Source organism: Lampris incognitus, chromosome 16 (genome assembly GCF_029633865.1).
Source record: "Lampris incognitus isolate fLamInc1 chromosome 16, fLamInc1.hap2, whole genome shotgun sequence".
Lineage (NCBI taxonomy): Eukaryota > Metazoa > Chordata > Actinopteri > Lampriformes > Lampridae > Lampris > Lampris incognitus.
Window position 1 is genome coordinate 19,540,872 of NC_079226.1, and position 16,949 is coordinate 19,557,820.

General features: G+C 42.1%; 2 protein-coding genes across 2 annotated transcripts; one reads left to right on the top strand and one right to left on the bottom strand.

Moving 5' to 3' along the window:
- Positions 1-1,024: 1,024 nt before the first annotated feature.
- vash1 (vasohibin 1) lies at positions 1,025-6,591 on the top strand. Its single transcript, XM_056296379.1, has 7 exons — positions 1,025-1,246; positions 2,001-2,089; positions 2,832-2,888; positions 3,959-4,033; positions 4,623-5,004; positions 5,813-5,922; positions 6,519-6,591. The coding sequence occupies exons 1-7, from the start codon at positions 1,025-1,027 to the stop codon at positions 6,589-6,591; spliced, it is 1,008 nt and encodes a 335-aa protein (XP_056152354.1).
- A 6,659-nt stretch (positions 6,592-13,250) lies between these two features.
- angel1 (angel homolog 1 (Drosophila)) lies at positions 13,251-16,303 on the bottom strand. The gene is made up of 8 exons (XM_056296235.1): positions 16,046-16,303; positions 15,839-15,908; positions 15,285-15,727; positions 14,946-15,081; positions 14,637-14,747; positions 14,500-14,533; positions 13,977-14,110; positions 13,251-13,809 (listed from the first exon to the last, which is right to left on the bottom strand). The coding sequence occupies exons 1-8, from the start codon at positions 16,277-16,279 to the stop codon at positions 13,523-13,525; spliced, it is 1,449 nt and encodes a 482-aa protein (XP_056152210.1). The 5' UTR covers positions 16,280-16,303; the 3' UTR covers positions 13,251-13,522.
- Positions 16,304-16,949: the final 646 nt, after the last annotated feature.

A 16,949-nucleotide genomic window follows, 5' to 3' on the forward strand; every position in this document is an offset into this window, starting at 1 on the left:
GCTGGAGGAGGCTGAGGATATGGGGACGAGTTGGAGGTGTCCTCAGTCCGCCGCCAGACTTGCATCGATGTGGGACCGTCTGTCTCAGGTCCCGGAGCGTATAACCATGGACTCACGGAGCATGCGCACTGGTCGGCGGTCTGGGAGTGTCTGAGCAGCGTGTTAAACATGGACTCTACCCGTATTCACTGAAGCCGGAGAAGCCTGCGGATGAACAATGGCTGGCTGACACGAAGAGTGCAATGAACTGAAGGGGGGAAAAAAGAAAAAAAGAGGCAGATTTATGGAGTAACGGGGCTCTGCTTGAAATGTGATCGGATTCGACTCTACCGAGTGGAAAGATCCGTTGACGGAATGACCTCTGGGATAACGGTACAGGGAATTAGTGATCTCTAATACTTTGTCTGCAATCCTATTTCCAGAATCAGCCGATGGTCACTTGGAATTAAGGCAAGTCGTTTTTCGATGCGCCCTTGGCGTTGAAGTGACCCAGTATATTCACAATATCTGCGTTAGAATAAGGCAGATAGATGCACATCTCAGTCTGAGCTGCAGTCACCTTATTGTCTTAGGTTATTCACTTGAGTCGCCGGTAATACAGTCTACACGGTAGCCTATCTATCTCCCAAAGTGTTTCTAGAAGTTCTGCAGAATCATCATATTTGCCTTATTTTTACGATTTTTCCCCCCCGTACCAATATTCAGTCATTGTAGCATCGGTGAGCATAGTCAGCTGAAACATTGTTGGTAGCTTACAATCAGAGTGCCAGTTCTCTAAATTGAATTCTGCACCTTTTTAAAAAAAAAAATTTTTTTTTGATAAACATTTGCGTTGGACTTGTGGCGCTTTTCAAGAAAGACATTGGCAGCATATGCTGTTGGATGTCATGAGTTGGTCATCTGCTGGTCATCTGGGAGTCTTCTTAAGTAATAAATCTGCAAGCAGACCAACAGAAAGGGCAGGGCGCCTTGTGAGGTATTGTTAGTGTACCAGGAGTTGTGCTGGCAACCCTGTGAAGGAGGGATGCTGAAAACGGCGGTGGGCTCAGTGGAGGAGAGAGATGAGGAGCAGGAAGATGAAGGTGAAGAAGAACTGAGGGATGGGGGGGTGCCCTTTTTCGTGAATAGGGGAGGCTTGCCTGTGGAGGAGGAAACATGGGAGAGGATGTGGCGCCATGTGGCCCGAATTCACCCAAATGGTGAAGCTTTGGCAAAAGGGATCCGGGGTGTCACTGACCTGCCCAAGGTATGGTGTTGCCCTTTCTCATCTGTTGGATACTACCACCAGTCTTATATTGGAAACAGCATGCATTTGCCATCCTTGCTCAGTGACGGACAAGAGGACAGTGCTAATTGGCAGATATTTTTTCTTGACAGTAAAAACTGAGTAAAAACAGTGCAATTCACACTGGCCATGTAAATGTTACACATATGGCCAAAGTAATTAACACCCTTGTGTTATGGGTAAATGTTGAGTTATGCAAACTAATTGCTGCACAATCTCACATCAGATATACCAAAAGCTTTGTGTGGTTCGTAACGTGCATATAAATGCACTATAATTTTTCACCTTTTATTCAAGTTAATTTGTTTACTTTACTGGCTGCTTGCACATCGGCAGAACATGATAAATGGTCAATTCATCTGCCAACTCCAGCTCCAACACAAAGACAAACACTATGAGTCAAATTACAGCTTTGCCAAATGCATCTCACTCACCCTGTTGTATACCAGATAATGATGTAAGCGTTTGGTTCAAATTACAACAAAAAAAAAAAGAAAGAAAGGTGGGTCTAGGCTAGGTTTTATGCACAAGAAGTAGTACGACAGATTCTGGTAGTCTTATTTCTGTGGAACCTGCCTCACTGTAATTAAGATTCTCTAGCCATTGGATATGCAGAGGAGAGAGGAACCAATAGACTGAACAAGAGGGCATCCAGTTGTAGTGGATATTGGAGTTGTTTAACACTAGTGGAGTGATTTGTGTCCTCTGCCCACAGATTCCAATACCGAGTGTGCCTACTTACCAACCTACCACCAGTATCCCACAGCGTCTGGAAGCCATACAGAAATACATCAGGGATTTGCAGTATCCTTTAACTACAGCAGTGGCACAACTGACTGGCAAAGGGGTCAGCATTGCTGATCTCTGAATGATGCTCGTGAAGTGTTCTAGCTGATTAGAAAACACTGATTTTTAAGTTACCTTTAGGGAGTCTTTTTAATTGAAAAACAAATTCATGGAATACCCTAAAATAAATACCATATTGGTTGCAAAAATCCTCTGTCTAAAAAATAGCATGCAATATCTATTTGTAGGTCAGGGAGATTCTCCATCATCTGGCCAGTAACTGGAAAGTCGGGTATTTGAACTGTACTGTGTGATTTGTCTGTTTCATTTCAAGATGTTCTATTGCCCTAAGCAACATGCACAAATCTTAGTTGAACTCACAAAAAAAAAAAGAAATAAGTAGTGCAAGAGAAACACCTAACAGTACGGGTGAATATTGAGACAGCCAGTGAAATACATGTTTTTTACTCACCTAACCATGTATATTTTCACAGTTTGATTAATAATGTGGGCCAAAATGTTAGAAAGTAGGGCACTGTAGTGAGTATATTCTATATAAAGCATAAACATTATTTCCACTCAGGGTAGAAATTCATCCATCATTAACTAACAAACTATAAATATAACAAAGCACGTTGGGTGGTTGTCTCTTCTACTTAGTGCATCATGCAGTTGAGCGTTCCACCAAATCTCTCTAAAACAGCTTCGCATTGCTGCTGTTTTCTTTGTTTTACGTTGTGAGCTTAACATCGTCCTGCAGGTACAATCACACGGGAACACAATTTTTTGAGATCAAGAAGAGCCGGCCTCTTACTGCGTAAGCATCCTTTCTTTTCAAATTTAGCCAGACTGTCATTCTGTGTTCATGGTTTGTTCTTTGATATTTCTGCATGGGTGGTTGAGGAAACTAGCAGTAATCTAAATGTCAAGTGGTGAAATAAGACAGCAGCAGACATGGGAAATCAGTGAGCATGTTTGCTGTGATCCTCGGGTCTGGCGTGTGCTGCTGACGCCTGATGATGACTGAATTATAGTGAAATGGATATTAATGGATCATTGGTGTATCTGTGTTTCAGGGGCAGGAACCGTTGTCATGGCTTAATAGAGTCTGCTGTGTCAGCCGGGACTTGCGATACACTTTCACTGACCTTGGTTTATTGTCTTTAGTATCAGAGATTTTATTTTGATGGCTTATGGCAAAGTTCAGTTTGTTTTGGGCGGCACGGTGGCCCAGTGGTTAGCACTGTTGCCTCACAGCAAGAAGGTCCTGGGTTTGAACCCCAGGCCATCCCAAGTCCTTTCTATGTAGAGTTTGCATGTTCTCCCCGTGTCTGTGTGGGTTTCCTCCGGGTGCTCTGGTTTCCTCCCACCATCAAAAAAGACATGTATGTTAGGGTTAATACTCCTGTCTGTGCCCCTGACCAAGGCAATGGAAAGAAGAACTGGAGTTGGTCCCCGCATGCTGCAGCTGTCCTATACCAGGGGTGGGCAAGCTTATCCAGAAAGGGCCGGTATGGGTGAAGGTTTTTGTTCCAACCAAGCAGTTACACACCTGATCCCATTAATCAACCAGTAGAGTCTTTGCTGAGGAACTTGATTAGGAGACACAGGTGTGTAATTGATTGGTTGGAACAAAATCCTTCATCCACGCTGGCCCTTTCTGGATAAGATTGCCCACCCCTGTCCTATACAATAGGATGGGTTAAATGTAGAAGACAAATTTCATTGTAACCTACAATGACAAAATACAATGGCTTTCTTCTTCTTCTTTCTTTTGCTCATCTCACACAAAATTAATCGTTGAATCATTTAATTTTCACCATTGCTGTGTTTTGACAAAGAAGCCAATTCATAGACAGCGTACTCTAATCTAAATATGTTTTGCAGGTTGATGGACATCGCTAAGGAAATGACCCGCGAGGCTCTACCAATCAAATGCCTGGAGGCAGTGATCCTGGGAATGTATCTTTTCACCAGTCGATCATCAGAGGGGCCATATACTGGCTATAATGGTTTGAATTGGTAGTGTGCCATATTGATGTAATCACCTTTACACATTGTTACCATTACAGCAGTGATTGTAAACATTTTGGCAGCTTTATTTACAATATTTGAATTCAGAAAAAAAACATTATTATTGTATAGAAGTGACTGCCTAATAAGGTGTGGAACAGGAGTTACTGTTCATAGATGGTTGGTGTGTGTTGTTGGGTTTACAGCTTTGAAAATTTTAAAAAATATTCTGTCTAATTTAGGAGATCTAAATTAGGAGATCAAAAAAAACAAAAACTAAAGGAGCCTTCATGCATTATTAGAACAATGTATAGCACCAATAGTGATGCAAAACCGGCAGATCAGCATTCATTTATTGGACTGGACTCTCTTGTCTTTAGCATTAGCGTCTGAACTCGTGTTTGTGTATGTCTTTTTCTCATGTGACTCTATAAGTAAAAGCTGGTTAATAAATCATAATGGAGAGACAGGGCGTCCCATCATCGAGACTTGATAATTCAACACTGAATGTCCATTTTCTTGACCGAGCTCATGGTAGTTACCTCACCAACAACATGCCAGGAGTGGAGCGCTTCCCCCTCAGCTTTAAGACTCAGTTCTCAGGGAACCATTTCTACCACATCGTGCTGGGGGTGCACAGTGGGGGACGCTTCGGTGCACTTGGCATCAGCCGAAGGGAGGACCTTATGTTCAAGCCCCTTGAGTTTCGAACACTGGTTGACCTTGTGCATGAATTTGAGGGGGCTTACCGGGGCTACTGGCATACCCTGCGCAAGGTGAAGATTGGCCAGTACGTGTCCCATGACCTTCATAGTGTGGAGCAGATAGAATGGAAACACTCTATACTGGATGTAGATAAGCTGTCCAAGGAAGAATTAAGGAGGGAGCTGGAGAGACATACTCGAGACATGAGGCTAAAGGTACAGTATGCTTGTAGCTCAGGTCAAGGGATGTGGGGTGGGAGTTGGAGCAGTCAGGGGATGTGCCATGGAGGAGATTACAAAGCTGTTGTTTATGGATGCCATCTGGCTGCCAAGAAAAAATTCTTCCCCTGGTCATTTATCTCCTGCTCTCTTTAGCTGATGACGTTCCAAGTTTATCAAGATTTCATGAAATTATAAGATAACAATAAAATTAGTAATTAAGGATGCAGCTGATTTTTCACATCACATATATGGTATGATGATAATAACTAGGATTGGTCCTTGGAAGATGGAACGTTGTTCTTTAACTTCTCTGTTTGACCCGCTTTTTCTTTATGCATGGTGTCACGGAGTTGAAATGCTGTTTGAGGAGCCTAATGTTCTCAAATAAAGATCTCTCATCCTTAACATTAATAAAAACAGCCTTGGTGCTGAGCTTGACCTATAATAAAACTAATGTGAGGTCTTAGCTCTGCTCCACTGTGCTTCATGCAGGATTGGCTCCATCCATCAACGGTTAGTCTTTTAGAGGGCACCCCTCTGTCGGTCAGGCATGCAATCACATTAAAGACCGGAAAGGATTTTACCATCAGCTTAACACTGCCTTCTTCTGTACATGAGCATTTGCTAAACACATCCTTGTGATGCTTTTAAGAAATGTACGTGCCATTAGGTGTCCTTTTTTGTGTGTTAATCTGCCCTCTTCCTGACTAAATGTCCTTGTGTGTGGAGTTTGTCACAAGTGTCTTTTCGGCCAAAGATGTTCTGCTTAGCGGGAACATGAACTCATATGATGTGTTTGCAGATAGGAAAGCCTGCACCTCCTTCTCCCACCAAAGACAGGAGAAACAGCATGGGTTCACCCCTCCGTGGCCCAAGCAGCCCCATGCGCAGGATCAGCCGCCCTGAGCGACGGTATGACTTATTGTGTGCTCTGGATATTTTCATTTTGGAGTGAAATCATGAGTGTTAGCTTTTGTGTTGGAATGTTTGTGCACATTGGAAGATATCTACAAATATAACACAAAAATAAGCTGGTCCTGGGGTGACTGGGTGGTGTGGCGGTCTATTCCGTTGCCTACCAACATGGGGTCACTGGTTCGAATCCCCGTGTTACATCCAGCTTGGTTGGGCGTCCCGACAGACACAATTGACCGTGTCTGCGGGTGGGAAGCCGGATGTGGGTATGTGTCCTGGTCGCTGCACTAGCGCCTCCTCTGGTCGGTCGGGGTGCCTGGTTGGGAGGGGACTGAGGGGAATACTGTCAGGTGAAAAGAAGTGGCTGGCGACTCCACGTGTATTGGAGGAGGCATGTGGAAGTCTGCGGCCCTCTCCGCATCAGCAGAGGGTGTAGAGCAGTGACCGGGACAGCTTGAAAAATAGGGTAATTGGCCAAGAACAATTGGGAGAAAAAGGGGGGAGGGGGGGAATCACAAAAAATAAGCTGGTCCTGAAAGTCAAAATTTCACTTTTTCTGGAATAAGACTGAATGTGTTGTCTGTTTGTTGTAGACCCTCTGGAGAGAAGAAGGTTTTGGAGCAGAAACCATCCCCAGATTTAAACGGATATCAGATTCGAGTCTGAGAATGACTTTCAGCTCATCATATGAAAGACTTGCTCATAAAGGTATTAGACACTTGCCCCTTGTGGCCATCGTTTTCCAAGTAACTTTGGGGCAATCCCAGTGTACAGCTTGGCCTTGTCACAGGAACTGTTGTCGAATTAGTCATCAGAAATGTTTTCCCAATGGTTTTCACATTCCCTGTCCCTAAATTGCCACAACACTTTTGTGGGTGTGTGTGGTTAGTGATTGGTGCTGGAAATATTTCCAAATTTTGAAGGGTTTGAAAGACAGTCATTTCGGAACCAAGTAATTTTGTAAGCGTTTGAAACAAATATGCAGTTTAAGATATAGCTCATCTCCAAAGCTGTGCAGGACTCCACCTACTGTAAATGTGCAAGTGGACATATCATAGGCTTCCATATTGTCAAAAAGTACTCAAAAAAAAAAAAGGACTCGAAGCTTTTGTGCAGTGTTACGTCGTACTATTGGTGTGTAAATACGTGTAATTTTAAACTTTAAGCTCTGCTGGGCAGCAAATTGTGTTCGTAGTGACTAGTTTGCAAACCACTACCCTTGTGCCTTCTCTGAACATTGTTATTTAGAAACAGTTCACTGCAGTAGTTGGCAGAATGTTATTTTCATTGACTAACTAAAAATACAGCAGTGCAATCACTGCTTTCTCATATAGCCGTAAAATAAACAGCTTGTATAAATGTTTTTTGTTACCCCATACACAAAGTTTCTGTTCATGTAGCATGTTTAGCATGCTACTTTACCATGTAAAGACGACTGGTGAATATTGGTGATGAGGGGTGTCCGGGTAGCGTAGCGGTCTATCCCGTTGCCTCCCAACATGGGGATCTCCGGTTCGAATCCCCGTTACCTCCGGCTTGGTCGGGCATCCCTACAGACACAATTGGCTGTTTGCGGGTGGGAAGCCAGATATGGGTATATGTGTCCTGATCGCTGAACTAGTGTCTCCTCTGGTCTGTGCCTGTTCCGGGGGGGAGGGGGAACTGGGGAAGAATAGTGTGATCCTCCCACGTGCTACGTCCCCCTGGTGAAACTCCTCACTGTCAGGTGAAAAGAAGCGGCTGGTGACTCCACATGTATCTGGGCGGCTCGGAAGAGTGGGGTAATTGGCCAGGTACAGTTGGGGAGAAAAAGGGGAGGGAGGATATATATATATATATATATATATATATATATATATATATACACATACAGACAGATAGATAGATAGATAGATAGATAGATAGATAGATAGATAGATAGATAGATAGATAGATAGGCGATGATACAATATTCATAGGTACATTTGAAAGACGTGAAAGTGCATCCGTTGAGATATTTAAGGGAAAACAGGACATTAAGTTACTTGGGTTGATCACAAATCACATGGAGCAAGTTGGCTGTCATGATGAGTGATGACCCTGTAGCTGACGGACCTCATCTGTTTGGTAGTAGAAGCTCGTAAGGAGATACTGAGAAGTTTCTTTTTCTATGTTTATGTCGTTTCTTACTATCTAATTTTTTAGCAAAGTTAACTAGTTCTTCAGTAGCCTTAAGTGGTACACTATTACCTTTCAACCTTCAGATCCCATCTCAAAACGCACCTTTTCAAGCTGGCATATTCAGTCTGATCCACGCTCCACTGAGTTTTGTACAGATGATGATTTTATACTTATCTGTTGTATTAACTTTTTATTGTCTACCCTGCTTTGTTTTGATTTTATGCTGTCTGATACAGTGCTTCTTGTTCTTTAACTGTGTTCTGTAAGGTGTCCTTGAGTGCTCTGAAAGGCACCCACAAATAAAATGTATTATTATTAATTTAATTCCATTATGGCAAAGGTGCAAAAGGGATTTGTTTAGGCACTTGTATCTGCATTTTGTATTTTTTAATAGGATATTCTGCCATTTTATACTTTCTTTAGTACTGACCACCGGTAGATCACTTAATGATAGTAACCACTATGTTTCATGTATTGCCACAGAATCAGCATTTTCGCATCCAGATGGTCATTTTATTTAAGCATTATATAACACTGTTGTTTTGTACCAAAAGATTGTTGAACTACAGTTTCAAAATAAAGACTCACTATGGGTGCAGCATAACACTTTTTCTTGTCCAATACGTATGTAAATTTAGATTTTTTTATGTCATGGCTACTGAGTTGACTGTCATGAGCTTTTTTAATGGCCTACAAAACACAGTGGAGGACAAGTGGAACATGGCAGGTAGTGGTGAGTTTGGGGAAGTAGGTACAGTGTGGCTATTGAGCAGTGGTAAACAAGTGGTAAACATGCAGTGTGGATGTTTTTGGGTTTGGCATGGATACAGGGGCAGTCCACATCCTGTTGTGGGTTAAATATATGCAATACATTCAGCAACACAGGGATTCGGCCAAGCTACTCAGTTTTTTAAATGAATGCATCCTTGAAGCAAGAGGGATGAGGCAAACTTGGTTGCATAAAGAAGGGACGGTCTCTCTCTCTCTTTGTTGTATACACACTAAGCAAAATAGTCTAAGTCTTAATTCAGGATTCATGGAGAAATACCAGTGGGGTGAAAAGCCTTTTTTCCTGTCCTCTTCTTTAACAGTGCATCAGCAATGTCTTGAGGTTGGCTTAGATCCTTCTTTTAATCAACTGCTGGGCCCCTTCTCTCCCCGTGTCATACTGTGCTGTTCTTCTACGATCTTTTGACCGTTTGGCCCATTTTGTGCTGCGGTTTCCCCCCACCATCAAAAAGACATGCATGTTAGGGTTAATACTCCTGTCTGTGCCCCTGACCAAGAAAATGGAAAGAAGAACTGGGGTTGGTCCCCGGGTGCTGCAGCTGCCCACTGCTCCTATACAATAGGATGGGTTAAATGCAGAGAACACATTTCATTGTAACCTGTACAATGACAAAAACAAAGTGGCTTTCTTTCTTCTTTGTGTACCCTCTAGTTTACTACATAATAGGGTAAACACACTCCAGGATATATGACATAAATGTGAGCTTTGACTAAATGCACTCATGTCAGCAGTGCCAGCCTGCAGTTTAATGTCAGCTTTGTGCACCCTGAGCTGTAAGGCAGCATCTTGCACAAGACAACATGGAGAGCAGATGAGAGATCACATAACACTGACCCTGCAAAAGTGTGTACAAAAAAGCTTTAACAGCAAAAAAATAAAAAATAAAATAAAAACTGTAAAAGGACCCTCATAAAGCTTTTATTGTTACTGGGACTCAGCAAAATTATCTTGCAATGTCCTGTCAGAACAGACAGGGCAGCTACATCCCATTTCTCAGATAAATCCTAATCATTCGTTTCCTTGAAGGAAAATTGTTTCACAGACAATAAAATGTAAAGTAAGAACGTATTTGTCAGGCTTTATGATGCTTGAAATAAAAATGCATTGCTGAAATCAAATAGCACTGTATGTGTGGCCCTCTTATTACATTTATTTTACAAATTGGATTTTTCTTGGTTAGTACAGACTGCACTAGCTAGTTACACTATGCACACTGAGTCAGTGCTGCGCTGGTCACCGGGGGTCTTGTAGGAACAGTTAAGTCTAATGCATCTCTCCTTGGATTGATACATCTAGATGACAGCACAGTACTCAGCTTCACATACTGCTGAAGGGACCATTCAGCATGAAATACTTCATCATAGCAGCAGTGTGTTCTGGACTGCAGTGGCTGCTGCATTTCACGAGAGCCAGTTAGCATTAATGAGGACGAAAGATATGAGGAAAAAATGTTTTAGTTTGCATCCAATACTACATATAGGTGGATGACAGGGTCCTAAAAAGGCTGCTTTAGGTTCGCTCGGCTTGTAGTAAAATAACCTGAACATGGCCTATTGTAAAAACAGGGAATGTGTGTGTTTCATTAGTGAGGGTGGCGTGGCATGAACATAAGTTATTAAATTCAGCAATCATGAAGATCGTTATTCACTTCAACGCCTATGTTGATACTGGTTCTGATACTGGCATTGTGTTAGACTGCTACAAATTCCAAAGATTCCTCTGAGGTGCAAGTCAACATCGCTGTTCTGCCAGCACCTTCCCCACTGCCGCACAATAAAACATGCTTCAACTGCAATTTCAGCTGTTGATGTTGCAGTATTTAATAGTAAAGGACTATACGAGCTCTCTATCTATTTGTTAGCCACAACTTCCCTACTTCCTCAAACTCTCAAATGTTCCACATTTGTCTGCTAAGGTAAAGACATGACATGCTATGTGCTGTATCATCTTTCCCTGGAAAGTCCTGCAACACAGAAGCCATTAAATGAGCAACTATAGAAGTGTTCATTATTTGGATTAGCTGCTGTCTTAAATATATGTGATTAAGAGTGAATAAGTATGCATGTAATGTTCAGGATTGTAGCTTTGAGGGTATGTATTGAAACAGTCCTCAATGCCCAAATGAGCTGAAGAAAGGTAAGCTAAGAAATCCATAGGCAAGATTAACAAGATTGTTCTTTTCTGTTGGATTATCAAATCTGTATCAATTTTTTCCCCTGCTTTTCATTTATTCATCAGTCTCAAAGTGGAACGTGGCATTAGGTTAAAGTGTGCAGATTTACCCTTTCTGCACTTAAGACTTTTTCCACTATCCAGCAGCTTTCAGAAGTTTTTGAGCTGGGTGAGCGGCTGTTGCCTTTTCGATTCTCCTGTTTATAAGGTGATGGCACAGAAGGCACAGTGGCCTATTTTGAAAACCCACTGACCCATTTTCTTTACCCGCCGGGTTTTAGCACCCCAGGTCAAGTAAAGCTGCACACATCTCAGTAAGATTCTATTATATACAGAGAAACTTTAGAAACCCACTGGTAATCGTGTAGTATTATGGTTAAATATTTTTACCAGTTTTGGGCTTTAGAGTAGATTCAAAAACATCCTAAAGAACCCATTGAACCGCAGTGTAATATGTAATGCATGAGGTCATGATGAATGTGTTAGCTGACGTTCTGCTCTAGAGCCGCACACAAAGCTCCCTGATGGAGCCCAAGCATGCATGAATACCCTCCACTATCTAAATAAATAATTCAATTCATATCTCTCTCTCTCCCTCTCAGCAAAATTAGTGGTATGGGAGAAGTGGTTCCACCATTTAGGTCACAATTGGTAGTACAATGTCTACGCCAGACAGGATGAATAAGCTGCAAATAAACTGATGGACATGTGAATCAATGTTTTGGGTTGGACACCAACATTGTTGGATGGATTTTGGACTTCCTCACCAACAGATCTCAGAGAGTGAGAGTGAATGGACACTTTTCTGGCTTGACTTCAACTGGCTCCCCTCAGGGCTGTGTCCTCTCTCCTCTCCTATACATCCTGTACACTAATGACTGCCGCAGTGAGTTCAAAAATCATCACATCGTGAAATTTGCAGACGACACAGTGATAGTGAGCCTGCTGAAGGAGAATGAAATGTCCCATGGGCCTGTCATAGACTATTTCTCCAAATGGTGTCAGGGAGCCTTTTTGGAATTAAATGTGACTAAGACCAAGACATGTGTATTGACTTTAGACATAATTCCTCCAACCCAGTCAGCACTAAGATTAATGGTCATGCGGTTGAAATTTTTGAGTCATACAAGTACTTGAGCACTATAATTGATAAGCTGAAGTTTGATTGTAATACCAATTTGCTATGCAAAAAAAAAAGCCAGCAGCGCCTTTTTTGTCTGAGGAATATGGCTAAGTTCAGTGTCGACAGGTCCCTGTTGACTTTGTTCTACAGCTCTTTCATTGACTCAGTTATTACTTTTTCTTTTATCGGCTGGTATGCCTCTCTCGACCTTAAACAGAAAAATGCAGTAACAAAGGTGATCAAGGCCTGCAGTAGCATTAACAGGTACCCAACAGAAAAGTCTATCTGATTTATACAACAAACAGATGTTAAGGAAAGCAGAATCCATCCTGACAGCACCCACCCCGTGCACCTCGAGTTTCAGACCTTGCTTTCTGGTTCCCGCCTCCAATACCCTGTAGTCAAAACCAATAGATACAAACACTCCTTCATTCCCTCAGCCATTCCACTGCTAAACTCCAATAGTAAGAGGTAATACCAGCTCCACCTTGATAAACACTGTTAACACTGTTTACGGTTGCATTGGTTTTTGTTGGCTTTGTTCCCCTCACTACACATATCTATTTGTATTTATTTGCCTTATGTGTTTTGTGGAGTGTTTGTGTGTTTGAATTTTGCTGCTGCTACATAGCAATTGCCCCTCTGGGGACAAATAAAAACAAACTTTGACTTTGACTTAAAACTCAAGCAGTTAATGCATATCACTTCGTACACCAATGCTCTAGAATAGGGGTGGGCAAACTTTTTGGCTCAAGGGCCACACTGGGTTTTAGAAATTGAAAGACGGGCAACTAATACTAGTTTATGAGGGGGGAAAATTAACTAGCATAAATTACATGAATGTGAAATCTGTTTCCCAAAAAGTAATGAAAATAAACTCACCCCCCGAGTGCTTGATTTAATGGGAACAGTGTTGCTGGTCAGCCTTTTAGGCGAGCACATCAAAGTCCAGTGTGAGTTTTGTTGTGGCAATTCGCAGGACAGAGCTCAAGTGACAGTGGGAGAACTTGAATGAAGAAGCCATTATGCAAAAACATTTATTCAATGTCCGCAAGCCCAGAAACCATTTGCGATGGAAAATAAATTAAAAAGAAACACTTTATTCATAGCATTTTCAGCACTCAAGTAAACAAGTCAATTCACAATTACATCAATAATAAATCAATGTCTTTTTAAAGACAAATGATTTTTAAGGCCAATGGCAAGAGCATTTCTCTGAGAAAAAAAAACAATTTATAACAGAACTGAATATTGGTGTGATTTGTTTTTCCTGGTGCTTCTGAACTAAAAATACTGGGTTGACCTCCCAAAAGGTCTGCTTCCAGGATTGAACTGTTTAAAAACTTCCTTTTTTAGCGTTTCATGAACCATGGACTGGCAACAGCCCTTGATAGAGGATGCACATTTCTGTTCAAATGACACTGGCCTTGCCCTGCAATCACTGTTGCTCTGAGATCTCCCTCTCCATAGTTTTTCACATCATGAGGTCTCAGATCCAGCTGGAATTCAGCCAGGAGACTGAGATGGTCGGAGGGGAATATCTCGTTTGGTAGGCCCTTCATCGACCAGAGTTCTTCCTCTGATAGGAGGGAGAGACAATGGGTCAGCTTCAGACCTTCACTGGGCAGACAGCCACCATCTGAGAAAAAAATTAAATTGAGTACTCACTGGGAATGGAAAGCCCGTTCAGACCTGCATTCATCATCATCTCTTTTCAAGTGCTTCAGATTAGTAGGTAGTGTTCTTAGTGGGCAGTGACAATAACTGTCCCAAACCCTATATTTTGTGGATCAATGATAAACTTACCATTTGGGGTGTAGAAGATGTAGTCGGTGGTAGCTGCCCCTTCAGAGTGCAAGGTGGTGACCTCCGAGTGGCCAGAGCTTGAGAGGATGTGTTTGTAGGCCGAGCGCAGGTTCAATCCGTGACTGATAGTGAACCTAAAGCAGAGAGGGAATTACTCTATTATCCCATTTTACAGTGTATTTTCCACTTTATTGAACCCTTTCTCAAACCCTATACTGTTTGAGTGCTTAGCTGTACACTATGTGTGCAATGAAGCCATATTTGACATGCCAATAGGCTGGCTATTTAGAGGACAAATAAGGCTTTTCCTTCTTTAGCTTGTTTTTTAGAGTTGTTTTTCTAAATTGTGTCAAGTTTTGTGCTGGTGTGACAATTTAATTACCCCTCAAGATAAATAAAATCTCTAAATCTAGTCATCAGTCTTGAACAGATACATTATGACACGCAGTAAGAAGCAATAACAGCGGAAAATATGGCTTTTTAATGGCCACATGAAATAGTGTAAGAAAATGGCAGTACTGACCCCCTAGTATAAGGCTGATTTTCCCGGGAAGCATCTAAGGAAAAGAAAGAACCACAAATGTTTGAACTGTCATGAAACTGTTTTTGTGGCTTATACTGTTGTTTCTATAGCGTGTTCCAGTTGTTCAACTATTGTACCTGGTGTATTGTCAGTAACACCGGGAATAAGCTCGAGGTCCAGGGGACGGACACATGCAGCTGGACAGAACTGCAGCTGCAGGAGAAAGTCGTGGTTGTACTTGAGTTTCCCTACAAATGGACGAATAAATATAAAAGATGGAAAGCGAAGAGTGAAAGTCTGCCATGACTGTGGGAACAGCTGCGATTAGAAATCAATCATGACTATAAAAGAAAGTGATGGAATGTAACCCAAAAGACAAAATTCATTACCAAAAAAGTACATTGCAAAAAAAGGAAACTGACACATAGCCAGACCAAAACACTGACCTGTATTCTGACTCTTGCTTTCAAACTTTTGCTCTCTGGTTATGTACTGGCAGTTGTCAGAGATTCCCAGAGAACTAAGAGAGGCGAACAGTCTGTGGTGATGCGATTTGTGAGATGGGTTCCATTGACCTGATGTCTGACATAAAGCAAGAGTAAAGACATAGATGGAGAACTACTGTGGATATGAGTGTGTGAGACCTGAAAACATAACAGTCACAAACGAGCCATAAAAAGTCCTTTATGACAAAATAGATATTTTTCCAGTAATTGTGCCAATCATTGATAGTGTACTGTACATTGGTGTACAGTGTAGTGTACTATTGTAATGTATGGTCTTACCATCCAGGCTGGTAGGCCTTGGTAGAAGAGTTGACCAGTGGTGATTAGCTGGTACAAAGGCACGTAAGGATTAGAGTTGAAGTCTCCACACAAGATGACGTTACAGTGATCCCCTTTGTCCTTGCAGGACTTGACCACCTTGTTGATATCTGCCAAAACTATGGCAAGCTGGGCCAGCTTTATGTCAACCCTCTTGGGGTTGAACAGCAGGTGGGTATTGGCAACACAGAGGGGTGGGCCCTTTGCTTTGGCCTCTGACCCAGAGTTGACAAGTGGCTGAAGCAGCAGCACAATACCCACATTGTCCCTGTCCAGAAGCCCCGTCTCAGGCCTGTGGAACTCAAGAAGGCTAACTGATAACTCAGAGAAGTGATTGCCTCGGTAGCAAGTTGCACAGCCGTCTGTCTTCGTGCCTGTTCGCCGTTTGTACACACAGGTGTAGCCTGGTGCCCATGAGCAAAAGTAAAATGTCAAGGCTAATTCTGTTATATTGTCCCAAAAGAAATACTTACATTACCAAAGCATGCGTACAGACACTCTGGACTTGGGCCTACCCATGTGATAGAGGACAGGATGCAGGTGTTCTTCATAGTGGTTTTCCTGGACTTCTTGGAGACACAGAATCTACACATGGGATAAAGACAGCTCATTACTGGACATCTCACAATAGGAATGAAAACATCTGTGGTTTCAATACCTAGTTTAACATGCCTGAAAAAGATGAGGGTAGACTATGTCAGAACAGTTAGTTTTTCACTCACATCTGGTCTCCATTTCAGGATTTCCTCAATTAAGAGGTGGCAGCGGTAGCTCCACTCCAGCACCTCCTGTGAGCAGTATGAGTAAAGCTCCTGATGGGCCTCCAGCAGGTCCTGAGCCAATATGTTGTAGGACATGACAGTGAAGTCACAGAACGCCTCATTGTGGGGGAGAGAGCTCTCGGCAGGCTCTGTGGTATTGGGGCTTTTATTCACCTGCTCCCACACTCTCAACATCACTTGGGTGGAGGACAGGCAAACATGTCTTAAAATACCAGGTGATAAGAGTTAAATAGGTAATAAGAGTAAAGACTGGATTTACAAAGTGAGCCAACTATACAGCTCTTACAGTATTTATGAGTAATATTTTACTTTAAAACATAATTTGATTACTCTTTTACTGCTATATTAAAAATCTAATTAAAAGTCAGCTAGCAATTTCCTTTAACTGCCCTGTTTTTAAGATAAAGTCCAAATATTATTTTTTTCTACCTGAATGGCTAACTGAACTATTAAGTGAGCCACTTATGTAGTTCTTGACAGTGAGTAAAAAAAAATTAAAACGCCGCTGTTGATTACATATTTCTGAGGCACTTAATGCTGTCAGGTATGCATGTGAATAAAAGGAAATGTTCAGATAGAGTGAAAGTCAGTAGGAACAAGACGGAATACATATGCATGAATGAGAGGGAGGACAGCAGAATGGTGAGGATGCAAGGAGTAGAGGTCATGAAGGTTGATGAGTTTAAATACTTGAGGTCAACTGTTCAACATAACGGGGAATGCAGAAGAGAGGTGAAGATGAGTGTGCAGGTAGGGTGGAGTGGGTGGAGAAGAGTGTTAGGAGTGATTTGCGACAGAAGGGTAGCAGCAAAAGTTGAAGGGAACGTTTACAAAACGGTAGTGA

What these genes read in the sequence shown, in the direction of transcription:
- vash1 (XM_056296379.1), top strand. Translation starts at nt 1,025, where the DNA reads ATGCTGAAAACGGCGGTGGGCTCAGTGGAGGAGAGAGATGAGGAGCAG. An exon ending in GTGTCACTGACCTGCCCAAG is followed by an intron (nt 1,247 to 2,000) that starts GTATGGTGTTGC and finishes CTCTGCCCACAG; the next exon opens with ATTCCAATACCGAGTGTGCC. An exon ending in ATCAGCCGCCCTGAGCGACG is followed by an intron (nt 5,923 to 6,518) that starts GTATGACTTATT and finishes TGTTTGTTGTAG; the next exon opens with ACCCTCTGGAGAGAAGAAGG.
- angel1 (XM_056296235.1), bottom strand. Translation starts at nt 16,279, where the DNA reads ATGTTGAGAGTGTGGGAGCAGGTGAATAAAAGCCCCAATACCACAGAG. An exon ending in AATCAGCCTTATACTAGGGG is followed by an intron (nt 14,111 to 14,499) that starts GTCAGTACTGCC and finishes TCTCTGCTTTAG; the next exon opens with GTTCACTATCAGTCACGGAT. An exon ending in CATCTTCTACACCCCAAATG is followed by an intron (nt 13,810 to 13,976) that starts GTAAGTTTATCA and finishes TTTTTTTCTCAG; the next exon opens with ATGGTGGCTGTCTGCCCAGT.